Here is a 14,707-nt window from a genome sequence, read left to right on the forward strand (position 1 = left end):
TTTTTATCGTGAATAGATGTTGAATTTTGTCACATGCTTTTTCTGCATCAATGAAATGATTATATGATTTTTATCATTCATGTTGTTCTTGTGGTGTATCACATTGATTTGGAAATATTGACCCATTCTTGCGTCCCTGGAATAAATACCACTTGATGTTGGTGCATGATCCCTCTCATGTATTGTTGAATTGTTTTCAACCAATATTGGTTTTCCAATATTTTTTAACTCTTTTTTTTTAAAGATTTTATTTATTTACTTTTAACTCTTTTTTTTTTAAAGATTTATTTATTTATTTATTTGACACAGAGAGAGAGAGATCACAAGTAGGCAGAGCAGCAGGCTGAGAGAGGAGGAAGCAGGCTCCCCACTGAGCAGAGAGCCTGATGTGGGGTTCGATCCCAGGACCCTGAGATCATGACCTGAGCTGAAGGCAGAGGCTTAACCCACCCAGCTACCCAGGCACGCCTGGTTCTCCAGTATTTTAAATATTGAGTACTTTTGCATCTGTGTTCATCAAGGATATTGGCCTCTCCTTTTGACTTTTTTGTACTGTCTGTTTCGGCAACAGGGTTGATGCTGGCCTCATAGATTACATTTGAAAGCATACTTTCCTCTTCAGTTTTTTTTGGAATAGTTTGGGAAGGATAAATATGAACTCTTCTTTAAATGTTTGGCAGAGTTTGGGCGCCTGGGTGGCTCAGTGGCTTAAGCCGCTGCCTTGGGCTCAGGTCATGATCTCAGGGTCCTGGGATTGAGTCCCACATTGGGCTCTCTGTTCAGCAGGGAGCCTGCTTCCCTCTCACTCTCTCTGCCTGCCTCTCTGCTTACTTGTGATCCCTCTCTGTCAAATAAATAAATAAAATCTTTAAAAAAAATGTTTGGCAGAGTTTACATGTGAAACCATCTGATATTAGACTTTTGTTTGTTGGTAGTATTTTGATTACCAATTCAATTTCATTGTTAGTTATCCATCTGCTCAGATTTTTCATTTTCCTGATTGGATCTTGGAAGATTGTATGTTTCTAGGGCTTTATCCATTTCTTCTAAGTTTTCCAATTTGTTGGCATACAGTTTTTCATAGTAGTTTCTTAATCCTTTGTATTTTTATGATTTTATTTTTCTGATTTTATTTAAGTTTTTTCCCTCTTTTTTTTTCTTGATGAATCTGACTGAAGGTCTACCAATTTTGTTTACCTTTCCAAAGAACCAAAGAACCATCTCTTAGTTTCATTGATTTTTTTTTTTTTTTTTTGGTCTCCTTTATTTTCACTCTGATCTTTAGTATTTCTCCTACTAACTTTGGGCTTGTTTATTCCTTTTTTTTTTTCTTCTGTTTTCTTTCTGTATCGCTTGTTTGAGATTTTTCTTGTTTCTTGAGGAAGCCCTGTGTAACTATAAACTTTCCTCTTAAAATTGCTTCTGCTGGCCATCAGAAAAAGATGAAATCCTGTCATTTGCAACAACATGGCTGGATCTACTATTATGCTACGTGAAATAAATCAATCGGAGAAAAACAATTGTCATATGATCAATTGTCATATGATCTCACTGATACATGGAATTTGAAAGACAAGGCAGAAGATCATAGGGGAAGAGAGGAAAAAATGAAACAAGACAAAACTAGAGAGGGAGACAAACTGTAAGAGATTCTTAATCTCAGGAAACAAATTAAGGGTTGCTGGAGGGGAGGGGCATGGAGGGATGGGGTGGTTGAGTGATGGAGATTGGGGAGGCTATGTGTTGTGCAGAGTGCTATGAATTGTGTAAGACTATGAATTATAGACCTGTACCCCTGAAACAATTTATTTTAAAAAATAATTTTTAAAAAAAATGCTTCTGCTATATCCCAAATATTTTGGGATCTTTTGTTTTCATTTTCATTTGTCTTTAGGTATATTTTACTTCTCTTTTTCCTTCATCGACCCAAATGTCATTTAGCCTGTTAGTGAGGGTTTTTTTGAGTTTTTTCATGTAACTGATTTCTAGTTTTGTATCCTTGTGATCAAAAAAAATGCTTGATAAAATTTCAGTCTTTTTAAGTTTATTGAGACTTGTTTCGTGGTTTAACATGTCACCTATAAAGGAGAGCGTTCCATGTGTGCTTGTAAAGAATATAGATTCTGCTGTTTTGGAATGAAATATTCTATAGATATAGATATAGTTATAGATATAGATATATAAAGTCCATCTGGTCTAATTTGTTGTTCAAAGCCACTGTTGCCTATGATTTTCTGTAATAGTTGCTTAATTTAAAAAAAACAAATAATGCATATATGATCAATAAATTATATTGATCAAATTTATTGCATAATTTTCTAGTTCACTACTTTTGTATCTTTGTCAGCCCAGCATTTATCCTGTGATCAAAAATAATACAAACTTCTAAATGTGTAAAAATAATTGGAAAAAGTGAATATAATCTGTATAAATTTACTGCCTCTTTGATTTTTAACACATATCCATATACCAATTATAATTTGGGACCCATGGAGCATTTTTGCCAATTTATGCCTTCCCAAATTATGTAAATCCTCACATTTCAGCAGATTCTTACACATCAATAATTAGTTTGTATAATTTCATTGTGAAGAACCTTGAGAATTCTTAGTAAATGTGATCTGGCACAGAGCTTTAAAGTCATTCTTAATGGGGCACCTGGATGGCTCAGTTAGTTGAGTGTCTGCCTTTGGCTCAGGTCATGATCTCAGGATCCTTCAACCCATATTGGGCTCTCTGCTCAGCGGGGAGTCTCCTTCTCCATCTCACTCTCTGTGCATATTCTCTCTCTCTCTCTCAAAAATAAGTAAAACCTTTAAAAAAGTAAAGTCATTCTTAAATCTTGAATATTGTTGGCACATGAAGGACTACACAAGAATATCCAGAATTTGGCGACAGCATAAGGAAAAAAAACATCTGAAAGTGAAAACAGAAAGCCATGTAATCATAACACCAAACGCTGAAGAAACAGCTTACAAATGTGTTGCCTGATTTGGAAAATGGTTGATTCCTGTGTCAAGAAGACATGGTTCAGATGTCACTGATGTAAAATGAAACTGTCCCCCCTCTCCAGCTGCATTGTAGCTTGCCTGGCACACTGAAATGGTACCTGTGGGATTTGCGCTGTTTTCTGATACTATCCAGGAGGTGCTTTGATTCTAGAAGACCAGAAGCCCTAACCTTGACCATATTATTGCCAGAAGAAAGAAAGCTAATTTTCCAGACTTAACTAACCTAATGAAGATATTTTCTGAGAGCATCTAACACTCTGTGTCTTATTCTGTATCAGCCAACCAAATTACTAATATGTAAACTCATTTTCAGAGGGAAACTGCTGTACAAATAACAGAATCCCATTGTCAAATCAGGTTTGTTTCACACTGCAGTTTATTAAATCTTCCCGTGAAGTAACCAAACTTGAAGTTGCTTGTGAGCTTAGTTGACGTTTCAGCCTCTATAGTTTAATCAGCTTTGAGCAAGCATTTGATAGAACTATTTCTGGACCAGCTCTAGGACTATGTAGATACCCTTAAGACATTTTATATATGAGGAACATAATGGCTTCTCTGGTGCTTCTCTCTTCGTTTGCAATAGGTAGTTACTCTGTTTAATACTAAGTAAGAAAATATCAATGATAAACATCCAACTTCTATTTATTATTTGGCCATTTTCTAAAAATATATTTTATTTCTTTGTTTACAGTCACTGAATGGACAAAAGAAGACGAGTACACAAGACAAGTTTCCAAGATCTTGTTTCATTCAAAAAATTATTTGTCTATTCCCAGCAGCTTCATCTGTATAGACGTGATAGTCCCAAGATATTTTGTGACTACAGAAACACAGGATCTGAGCTCACTCTGGGGACAGAAAACCAGCACCAGGCAGAACGGAGCTTGGAAAAGTGAAAACAACAAAGACTACTCTGAAAACAAATGGCCAGGAAAGTCCAGGGGAAAAAAAACCTGAGGACTGGACAGGGCCACAGATTTATTTCTAATTATGGAGGGCTTTGGGAACAGGTATCCATTTCGCCATCAGGATATAGGAAGAAGAAATCCAAGTAGTCAAAAACTCCGTAAGCAAGCAGGTAATCCTATAATTACCTAATAGAAATCTCAAGCTTAAAGCCCAAATTGAGCTTTTAATTTGATCTCCTAAGTCTCTTTCCACAATTGAAGTTGTCCACAATTCATTTATTAAAACTTTCATTTTAATTTCAATTCATTTATTAAAACTTTCTGTATTTAAAGCCAAAACCTAAGAATAATCAAGATTCCATTCTTCTCCATATAATTCTCGTGAATCTCCTCCTACTCTCCCACACAAATCTTATGTCTCAGAAAGTCTTGTTAGCTCTATTTCCAAATATCTCAGATCTGCCCCCCTTTTTTCTCTCCACTTTCCATCTTAGTCCAAGCCTCTATCATCTCTCATGCGGATTGCAGTGACCACTTAGCTGGTTTCCATGCTTACTCTCTTGCCCCTTAACATCTCTTCTGCATACAGCAGCTATGTTGATGCCAAGTTGATGGCCAGAGTTGGAGCAGCCCACTTAGGCCACAGAATCAAAGTCTTGCATTGAAAAGAGCAAAGCAGAGGCACCTGGGTGGCTCAGTGGGTTAAAGCCTCTGTCTTCTGCTCAGGTCATGATCCCAGGGTCCTGGGATCGAGCCCCGCATCAGGCTCTCTGCTCGGCAGGGAACCTGCTTCCTCTTCTCTCTGCCCGCCTCTCTGCCTACTTGTGATCTCTGTCTGTCAAATAAATAAAATCTTAAAAAAAAAAAAAAAAAGAAAAAGAAAAGCAGGAGGATTGAGCAAAAGTGTGAATTCCTAAAGCATTATATCATTTCTGCATGGCTTATTCTGAGAGAAAGAAGTCAACTTAAATCTTATTTAGGACACTGTTTTTTTGGGTCTGTTTTGGTTTGGTTTGGTTTGGTTTTGGCTTCTGGTACAACCAACTAAGTATAACTGCGTCCAGATACAGATTCTGGATGAAATAATATGCTCTAACAGAGACATGCTGTAAAGGAGGTGAAGTATATCCCATATGTCCCTGCCTTCCGTGGTGGCCCTTTCAGACAGGGCCCCATTGCACTGAAGAAGGTTGCAGTCTGTGCCTCCCAGGTTCTAGGAGCAGCAAGTGAACAGAGGTTTGAGGTGGGACATCAGCAGAGCAAGGCTAAAGAACACCATTTCTGAGCGGACACGAAGGAAGGAAAACTGATTCCTGGGTTTCCCCATAAGATTGTTTGTCCCTAGAAGGCAGAGTTTCTATCATATAATTCCCTGTAAGTCCAACAAGATCTTGAGCATAATAGCTGCTCATGAAACAATAGAATCCAATAAAGGCTTTTCTGAGAGGAAAAAGCCTTTGAGCCCACCCTGAGCTTGGCCTCCCTCTTTGTCAGGGAAAATTATGAATTTTGAACTCAATCAATTGCTTTCCCATGTTTAGTATTATACCTCTGCATAGAGGCACCTGTTGGCTCAGTTACTGAAGTGTCTGCCTTTCGTTCAGGTCATGATCCCAGGGTCCTGGGATTGAGCCCTACATCGGGCTCCCTGCTCCATGGGGAGTCTGCTTCTCCTCACCCTCTGCTGTTCTCCCTGCTTGTGCTCTCTCACTCTCTATAAAATAAATAAATAAAATTTAAAAAAAAAAAAAAAAACCATCTGTGTAGAATGTGTTGCATTGTTTTGTTGATATACCATCCAGAATAGCACTACATGGAATTCAGTGCTTAATAAATGTTTTGGGGTGCTAGTGATAACAATTTATTGAACAGAAGCTCACATTAATTTTTTTTAAAGATTTTATTTATTTATTTGACAGAGAGATCACAAATAGGCAGAGAGGCAGGCGGGGGTGGGGGCGGCAGGCTGCCCACTGAGCAGAGAACCTGATGCAGGACTCAATCCTAGGACCCTGAGATCATGATCCGAGCTGAAGGCAGAGGCTTTAATCCACTGAACCACCCAGGCGCCCCAGAAGCTCACATTAATTTTTAAAGGTCTAAGCATTAGTACAGAGAAGTATCTAGATGGTAGCTAAAAACTACTGTTGACAATATGAGAGCCAATACTATGCTAGATTTAGTGTAATAATACAATGGGCACATGATGTAAGATTATAATGAAACTAACTGAATAAATGTCTGTGAGAAGAGGTCATTATTTTGTGCTTACTCCTCAGAGATTGTAATGATCACACTAGAAAAAAGTATTAACATTTTTGCTAGCCCACACACATTTTTCTGAGCCTGCATAAGGAACACCCATGGCCTTCTGTTGCTTTCCTCTAGCAAAACCAGAGGCAGAGGGCAGGACAGAATGGGAAGATAAATGGCAGAGGTAGGATGCATTCTACACATTCAACTCAGTTTGATTCTGGAGTACAAGAAGGCCACTAGGAGTTATGTTTACACTAAAGCTATTTTGGAAATGGTTAGATTATTACCCAATAACAAGGACGCAGAAGAGGCAAGTGTAGGGGCAGATTCCTTCATGCAGACAGAGAATTAATTCACCCTGAGCTTCTAGCTAGTAGCGATACTGTGATTACTGTTGTTACCCATGCGACAGACAATTCTTTTTTCTTTTCAACATTTTATTTATTTGAGAGAGAGAGCACATGAGTGGGGGATGGGGGGAGAGGAAGCGGGAGAGAGAGAAGCAGACTCTCTGCTGAACAGGGAGCCTAATGTGGGGCTCAACACCAGGACCCTGAGCACGACCTGAGCAGAAGCTCAACCATCTAAGCCAGCCAGGTGCCTCATAATAGACATTCCTAACTCCCTTCTTTCTTGCAGGTGGAGCTTTCCTCCCATTCTACAAATTGGGCGTGCCAGCATTCTCACTTTTGCATCCTCCCTACGACTGGGGCACGGGCGTTCATCCAGCTCGGGCCAGTGGGGCCCAAGAGAAGTCCAAGGGGACCTCTTGAAAAAGATTTTTGCATCTAACAGACACCTTCAAAACAAAACTCCACTTTATCTTCTTGCTTCTGTGTACTCTTGTGTGAGGTCATGATAGTTAGAGCTGTAGCAATCATCTTGTGACTTGTGTGACAAAGACGGGTCTTCAGTACATTGAGGGTAATGGAGCGGAGAAAATGGAGAAGAGCCAGAATCTTGATATTCTTGAGTTACTGAGCCCACCCTAGAAAAACCATCCCTGTTGTGGATGAAATTAAACCCTTATTCCTTAAGCCACTTTTAATAGTAGCTTATTTCCTGGAGCCCAAAGCATTCTTTCTGAGAAAAGTGAGGGAGACCTTCTTAAGACAGGATGGTACCATTCAAATGTCCTCTAGCTAAGGAAGCCCTTGAGAAGTTGTCCTAAGTATCTGAGATGAGACAACTGCAAGAACCAGAATTCTTTTTAGGGTGTATTGTGAGCTATAATTACTGGGGGTCCAAGAGCCTCACACAGCACCACATTTCATAAAAGTACAAAACCACTGAACGAGCATGAGTTCAGGACATGCGGCTGCAGGAGGATGGCAAGTATGCTAGAAAACCTCACCATCAGCCAGAGGATGGAGCAGAGACAATGACACCAAAATCGGAGCGCAATCAGGGCACTGAAGTGAGTCTCAATGAAACCTTGAGAAGGGAGGATCTGGGAAGAGAAGAGGAGAGAAGATCGTAAGTCCTAAACCATGTGGTTTGTTTCACAAGTTTTTGATTATCCCACAAGGTTGGTGGGACCTCAAGAGACAAAAGAAAATCTAGAACAGTTTATTGTGTCTATGGTATCATAGGTGTGGTTCACCAGAAGAGAACATTTAAAGTCTTGGCAAGGACCATGAGCTTTAATTAAATGGGATTATTTTAATTGAATAGTATCTACAGACGCACTGCTCAGTTTTCAGGGTGGTGCTCACATTCATTCTCACTGAGTTTGGATGAATTTGAGCAGCAGATTAATATCCTAATATGCAGCTTATAGCACGAAGTATCTGTGGGAAATCCAGTCCACGAGCCCAACTCAGAATTCTGAATTTCAGAGAAGGCCACAGGGATCCCACTATGCAAGAGGAGCCCCTTGGTCCCCTCTGAAAAATATGGAAAGGCTCTTTGGAGCTGAAGTTTGCCACCGGTTTGTATGATTAACACCCCTGGCTACAGACAGGATCCAGAATGTTCCCTAGTTTCTGATTAACAGAAGCTATAGTTTATCAGAAAATTCACCCCTGGGAAAGAAAGAGGCACCTAGTCCAGGTCTGGGTAAATTTTGGGATAGATGACATATGGTTTCTTCTGGGACCTATAGTCAAGTTCCATGCCAAAAGGAACTGTGGAATGATAGGTTCCAACTTCCTTTGGAGAAAATACTGTCATCCTGGTGTCAAAGGGAAACACAAGAGGGATAATGGTTAAAGGAAGAAAAGAAAGTTGTTGTTGTTGTTTTTCTTTTTACTGGGTTTACTAGCCAGTATCTATGAACTATAACCATTGAGTCTGCCAGCTTGTCTGGCCAAAGGCTCAGTGCCACACAGACTGAGGTAGGTAAAAAGAGGAAAGAAAGCAGAGATGGGAGGCAGAGACCTCTCTTTCTGGAAAAGGAGAACGATATTGTGGTATCTGGAAAGGAAGTTGGGCTCTTTCCGTTTTGTTCTTTAAAAGAAGAGAAATCCAAATATGTCTATGTGCCAAGAAGAAGTCAACAGGAAGGGGGTGTTTAGAGACTCAGAAGAGAGATGATGTCTAATTGAGCTGGACCAGGGGAGACTGAATGGGGGTGGGCAGGGAGGGATGGACCCAGAGCACTGATGAGAGCGATTCACCTGAGGCAGAAGGAAGGACTCTTCTTTCTCCGAGCAAAAAAAGAAAACACAGGTGTGGAGGCCAGTATCTGTCAGTATAAACCCGGTTATGCTTATGGTAGCAACCTCTAAAAGCTCCACAGCTCACACCAAGAAAGGTTAATTTCTCACTCACACTTCATGGCCAGCGCCAGTTGGCTCTGACTTGATTCTGGGTTGTTCGCTCTTCAGGATTTAGGCCCATGGGTCAGCCCCTCCGTGGCCTACTGCAATCTTTGGGACAGAAGGAGAAGAGAGAATGACAAACCACGCCTGGGCTCTTAAAGCTGCTGCTGGGAGTGATGCTCATCCCCGCAGCACACATTTTATGGCGAAAGCAACCCCCATCATCACGCCTAAGCTCAACACTAAAGGACATAGGAAAAGGACTGTGATTTGGGGTGAACCATACAAGCTGTTAGAAGTTGCTCCTTCGTTCATTCAGTCAATATCTGTGAAGCCCCCGCTCTGTGCCTGGTGCTCCACTTGGCTCTCTGAATGAGACCGAGGTGCTGTCGAAGCTATGACCATTTAGGGAGTTCCTGCTAATGGCCTGGCATCACCTGACTGACACAGGGGACTCCCCCAACCGCTGAGAGGGAGGGAGTTGTTTCGGGGTCATGGGTTTGAGGAGAGAGGTAAACATTTCAAATAACCTCTGAGGAAAATGGGGAAAAAAAAAAAAAGCTGAATGGAGGAAGTGGAAGAGTCACCGAAGGCGTCCTGCAACGGATGCAGATTCCTGTGTCACTGTGTGACGTTTCCTGTGAATGCTCAGTAGCCTGGATACTCCCACAGAAGAAAAGGTAAGGATCTGGGACCAGCTGGGAGATGATGGAGCCAGGCATGGTGCGGGTACTATGAAAAAATGGTATCTAGCCCAGGTCTCGATAGGGAGAAAAGGAAAGTCATCTGGGCAGATGCTGGGTCTTGAGAGCTAAGGACATTTGCAGTGCAATGACCGTGAACAACCCAAGTCCATGTGCTAATCCTTCCTGTTTGTGGGCTACACTTACGCTATCACTTCTGTACGTTCAGAAGACTCAGCAGTTTTCTGTGTGTTCCTGTGTGCCTGCAGAAGACCCAGCCGCTGAGTCATCGAAGAGTGCGTCAACGGTGGGCAGCGCTGACAATCAGATCTGCGAAGACCCACATCTTTTTGTTGATGAGTCCCTTTCCTTGGGAAATTACAACACTTGAGAAGGCCCCAAAGCACCATGGAAGTTTGAATAAGAAAAGACTTAAGTTTAATTAAAAAGTTCTTCTGTTACATTTATCTTTGTGACAATTGTTGCTTCTTGGTAAAACTAGAGGAAATTATAAAGGGGGATGGACAGGACCATTGTCAGGAGTTGCAGATTCGTGAATCCCATGCCTACCTCTTGAGGGTTTTTTTTTTCCTGTTCTGTTTTGTTTTGTTTTTAACTGTTTCTTACTGAAGTGAAACCAGGTCATATGGAAATATCTGAGGCAACTTTGAAATACAAACGTGTGCCGAAGTCTGGAAGAGTGTGGGGAAACAGGAGTGGTACAGTAACACCCACTTTGCCTAATCAAATATATGAGTGGCAAGCTGTCCTAGCACTCCAAGGGATATAAATCAGGAGCTGGGTGCCCAGTTTACCCTGCATGACTGGCCATTGGGTATGAATGGTAGTTTAACTCAGGGCTTTGAATAAAGTGAGGGGACCCAACTGAGTCTTTTTATTATTTGTTATGTGAGGGTGCCTATGAGAAGCAGTTTCTCAAAAACTTTTACATGCTACTGGATAAACATGCTAAATGCTGGTTGTTAACCCGTCTTTCAAGGGAGGCTATTTAAAAATGAAATCTTAACTTTGTATTTGGTGATCATTTCATAGTTCTGAAGCCCAATTAACTCAGAACTGGTCCTGTGTTAAGCTTGTAGGTAGTTACATACAGCGTGCCTGATTCTCAGGCAAATGGTGATTTTTTCTATTGCAAATATAACTTCTTTTCCTCTGGAGGTGCTGTGAGGGGTTAAGTCACTAATATGTATGCAGGCCTTGTGACTTTCTTACATTTAATAAACAATGCAATCTTAACATTTTTGCTTGAATTGATCAATGTTTTCACTTTAAAAATGCAAATTCAACTCAAAGACTGCAAGATCAATTTTTATTTTGCTTTAAAGAAAATCCTACCATAAACAAAGCCCATTTTGTAATCAGGGCCCAATTTTTTTTCCTGAATAAGGCAGCACAGAACAATGGTCAGTTATACATACATGGATTCCAGGAAGCTAAGCCAAAAGAATTTGTCATTTAAGTAAGGTAGGTTATGGAAATTTTAAATGAAGAAAAAAAGCACCAAATCAAGAAAGGCATCAAGGATCATCCTCTTTATTTGAATCACACTGCTTGACTTAATAAAATTTGCCAAAATTTAAAAAAAAAAAAAATTTAAGTAATTTACCTACTTGTTTTAAAAAAATAACCAAAAAGGGGGAAAAAAGCCTCTTCTGTTTTCAAACTTTTTGCTGAAAATTCTTATTCTAAATGTATTATTATTTACTACCTTGGTGAGTTTATTATTACTACCTTGGTATCTCACCACTTCCGTGATCTTGGCCTGCATGGACTCTATAGATGGAGGCGACTGTCAAGAACCTGCACTTATTCCAAGACCACAGTCTGGACCCAAGTTTGCTTTTAACTGAAGAGGTAGGTCTCGGTTTTGTTGTGATGAATCTCTCAATTCACAGCGTCCCCCTTCCCATCCCACACCACCCCCCACCCCCCCATAAAGTGAGATTTTTACCAACTTTTAAAATAGTCTATAGAGTTCCTATGCCTGTTTTCATTGATCCGCTTCCCCCCCGCGCCCCCGCTACTTGTATCTTGTAAAACCTAAATCTTGGAATAAAAAATTTAAAAAAAAGGCCGCAGCAGCTACTGATCATGTGGACAAAGGAAATCTTAATTTTACGCAAAACTACAATCACGTATGAGAATTGCATAACTGGATCGTCTACACTTCGGTGAAGTCATCCGACGTCGTATCCGTTGCTTCTTTTTTGGAGGTTACCAAATCATTTCCCAAAATTTAACAACTAAAGCAATGATGAAATCAGTTTTGCACCGTGTCACAACTTGGCCCGTTGCCGTTTACTTCTCGGCACTGTTAGATTCAATGAGGCCTCGTACTTTCATTATCTGGGAGGGCTGAATTCAACCCCCGCCTTCACGTGCAGACTGTTTTCTGCGGAAAAAAAGTCAAAACATCAAAGGATCCAAGAGCTCAGCAACACAGGCAGAGGAAATCGGAGTAGATGCAGAGCAAAGGGTCCCCTCAGACCTTCCTCATCGCCGCTCTTCGGATTTTAAAGAGAGGCTTAGGAGGACCTAGAGGGACAAGAGGGCTGCAGGCAAAAGGTTCGATCCCCAATCCCAGCCGGAGACAAAGGTGAGTAACTGCGGGAGGGGGATGGGGAGACCGGCAGAGGAAGGCTTCACGACCACCAGCCGGGTGGCGTCACTTCAGGACTCAGAAAACGAGCCAGGACCGGGTAGGACAGGAAGGGGTCAGCCAGGCGGACGAACCCGCTAATCGCAGGAGGGGCGAGGCTGGGAATTCCCCCTCCCGCCGCTCTCCGTTACGCGGAGCCGGGAAATGAAATCAACGTAGGGACGCGGGTCCCACACCGGGACTGCCCGGAAGCCTCCGCTTTCCCGGAGCTGGCGTCCTGGAGAAAGAGCGCGTGCCTCACGTCCTCTCCCCCAGCCCCGCCCCCTCGCGCGCTGCGCACGCGCGGCCGCGCCCCGCCCCTCGCGTCCCCTCCGGGGTAATGGGGCGGGGGTGGGGGCGGGGAGCCGAGGTGAGGAGTCGGTCGGAGTCCCTGGGCTGAGAGCTCGAGAGCTACCGGCGCCACCACCCTCCGCCGCGTCACTGCTCCCGGGCCCGCCCTTCTGTGGCCCCTCCTCCCCACTCCTCTTCGCCCTCCTCTCCCCGCCCCTCCGACCGAGCGGTGACTTAAGCAACGGAGCGCGGTGAAGCTCATTTTTCTCCTTCCTCGCCGCCGCGCCGGGCACCTCGCGGCGCGTGGCCCTCACACTCCCGCCCGAGATGAATGCTGCGGCAGACGCCGAGTTCAACATCCTCCTGGCCACCGACTCCTACAAGGTAGAGGTTCGGGGCGGGGGCAGGTGAAGGAGGAGAGGGCGCGTCCGGGACAAGCGCGGGGCTGTGGGGCGGGGGGCGCCGCTCTGGGGTCGTGGCGCTGCACGATCCCGAGGGAAGGAGCGGCCGGGCGGCGGCGGCGGCGGCGGCGGCGGGCTGAGGCAGGTGAAGCTGGCGCCGCAGTGGGGAGGAGGTGGATGGAGGAGGGATGGAGGGATGGACGGCAGGAGGCGGGGCTTTGGGGTGCGTGGTGTGGGGGGGCGCGGCGAGGGGCTGAGGCGGGCCGGAGACGGCGCCGCCCGCCCGCCGCAGGCGCGGGACGCGGGGCTCCGGGCTCCGGGCTCCCGGCTCGCGGTTGGAGAGGCCGTGGCGCGGTCGGGGCCAGAGAGGCTTGGGCGTCCCCGGCCGAGCGCACGCCTTCCCCGGGAGCGCGGCCTTTTGGCCTTGGGCCGGGTCGGGCAGGGCCAGCCTGGCGAAAGGTCGCCGGAGGAGCGGGTCAGTTAGGTAACGGCCCCTGGGGCTCGGCCGTGCAGAAAAGGAATGAGGTTTGAAAGTGGGTTTTCCCCTAAAGGCTGAATCGAGTGCGCTCCCCCCTTGCTGGCCAGGTACGTCCCTCCCCGAGAAAGAGGTGGGCGAGGACCTAGTAGGGTGCCGCAGCAGCCAGCCACGTTCTTCTGCCTGTGGCCGGGGTGTGGAGGCCACTTATCTGCCCTCGGTAGACGTGCTGGAGTCCCCGGCCCACTCCGCTGGGCTCCGTTTCAAACTCCTTGGCTCCCGGTGATCACTCATACTCCTTATCCCTTGTTGTAGAGGCCGGTAGGCTGCCCTTATTCCATTAGGGCCACTACAGGATTTCTGTGAAAAGGAAAGTGAAAACGGGAGCTAAATGAATTGTAGTTTTAACCCTGGAGAACTCACAGAGAAATGACACATTTGTGTTAATAAGCTTATAGGACACTTGAGAGTATTGCTGCCGCCTTAGTTTTGTTTGAAACTCACACAAATTAGTAAAGGAAAGAATGATGAGAGGAAAATCTGGTAAATGTTCTTTTCCCTAGGTTCCAAATTACATGAAGTTAACTGAACTATACTTTGCTAAGCTTTGTTGGCCAGCACACTTAAAAGATGAAATGTCAGGCCAGACACCCCACTTGAACAAAATAAATTTTAGTATTTACTTAACATGGTGGTTTGGAATATGAAGGAAAGCATGATGCTCTCATATTGTTGGTTTTTGTTCAGAACTTTTGCTTTTTCTTTCCTTAAATATTTCCTTTAAAATTTTGGAGAATCCCATTTTGCTTACGTTCTGTTTTGTTCATTTCTTCCCAATCGCCTTAAGATTCTACTTAAGATAATTTAGATGGGTACTTTTTAAAAGTAGAGTCAAGTTTCTTTAACAAGTAGTCTTTTAAATGGAATTTTAAAGTGGAAATCTACAGCATTGCAAGGAGATCAAAATATTATCAAGTATGGTTTACATGACCTTAAAACTTTCTCTTGTCTTTTTCCTAGTGTTTTGAGTATCTTCAGTAATGATTTCACAATGGTCTCATTCATAGTTTTTTCTTAACTAAATTTCTTCCGCCAGTTTTTTTTTGCTAATTAAATCTTTAAAATGATTTCCAAGTTTTCTTAATGTAGCAATTAATGATTTGGTTGGGAATGAGAAATGTAAACAAGTTGATTAGTCTTTTAAAAACAAAAGGAGTACAAATTCCTTTAGTTTGTACTTCCTCTAGCAATTATACATAAC

At 43.3% G+C, this 14,707-nt stretch overlaps 1 protein-coding gene and 1 long non-coding RNA gene across 2 annotated transcripts in view; both read left to right on the forward strand.

The window, feature by feature from the left end:
• The first annotated feature begins 8,971 nt into the window (after positions 1 to 8,971).
• On the forward strand, positions 8,972 to 10,083 carry LOC131829256 (uncharacterized). The gene is made up of 2 exons (XR_009352794.1): positions 8,972 to 9,617; positions 9,890 to 10,083. It is a non-coding gene; the product is annotated as an uncharacterized LOC131829256 (long non-coding RNA).
• Positions 10,084 to 12,651: 2,568 nt separating this feature from the next.
• NAMPT (nicotinamide phosphoribosyltransferase) overlaps positions 12,652 to 14,707 on the forward strand; it is a 39,141-nt gene continuing 37,085 nt past the window's right edge. The window contains exon 1 of the mRNA XM_059170832.1: positions 12,652 to 12,954. Within this exon, the coding sequence (XP_059026815.1) occupies positions 12,898 to 12,954 (57 nt within the window). The 5' untranslated portion in view covers positions 12,652 to 12,897. The remainder of the gene's footprint in view (positions 12,955 to 14,707) is intronic.

This window comes from Mustela lutreola, chromosome 4 (assembly GCF_030435805.1).
Source record: "Mustela lutreola isolate mMusLut2 chromosome 4, mMusLut2.pri, whole genome shotgun sequence".
Taxonomy (NCBI): Eukaryota; Metazoa; Chordata; class Mammalia; order Carnivora; family Mustelidae; genus Mustela; species Mustela lutreola.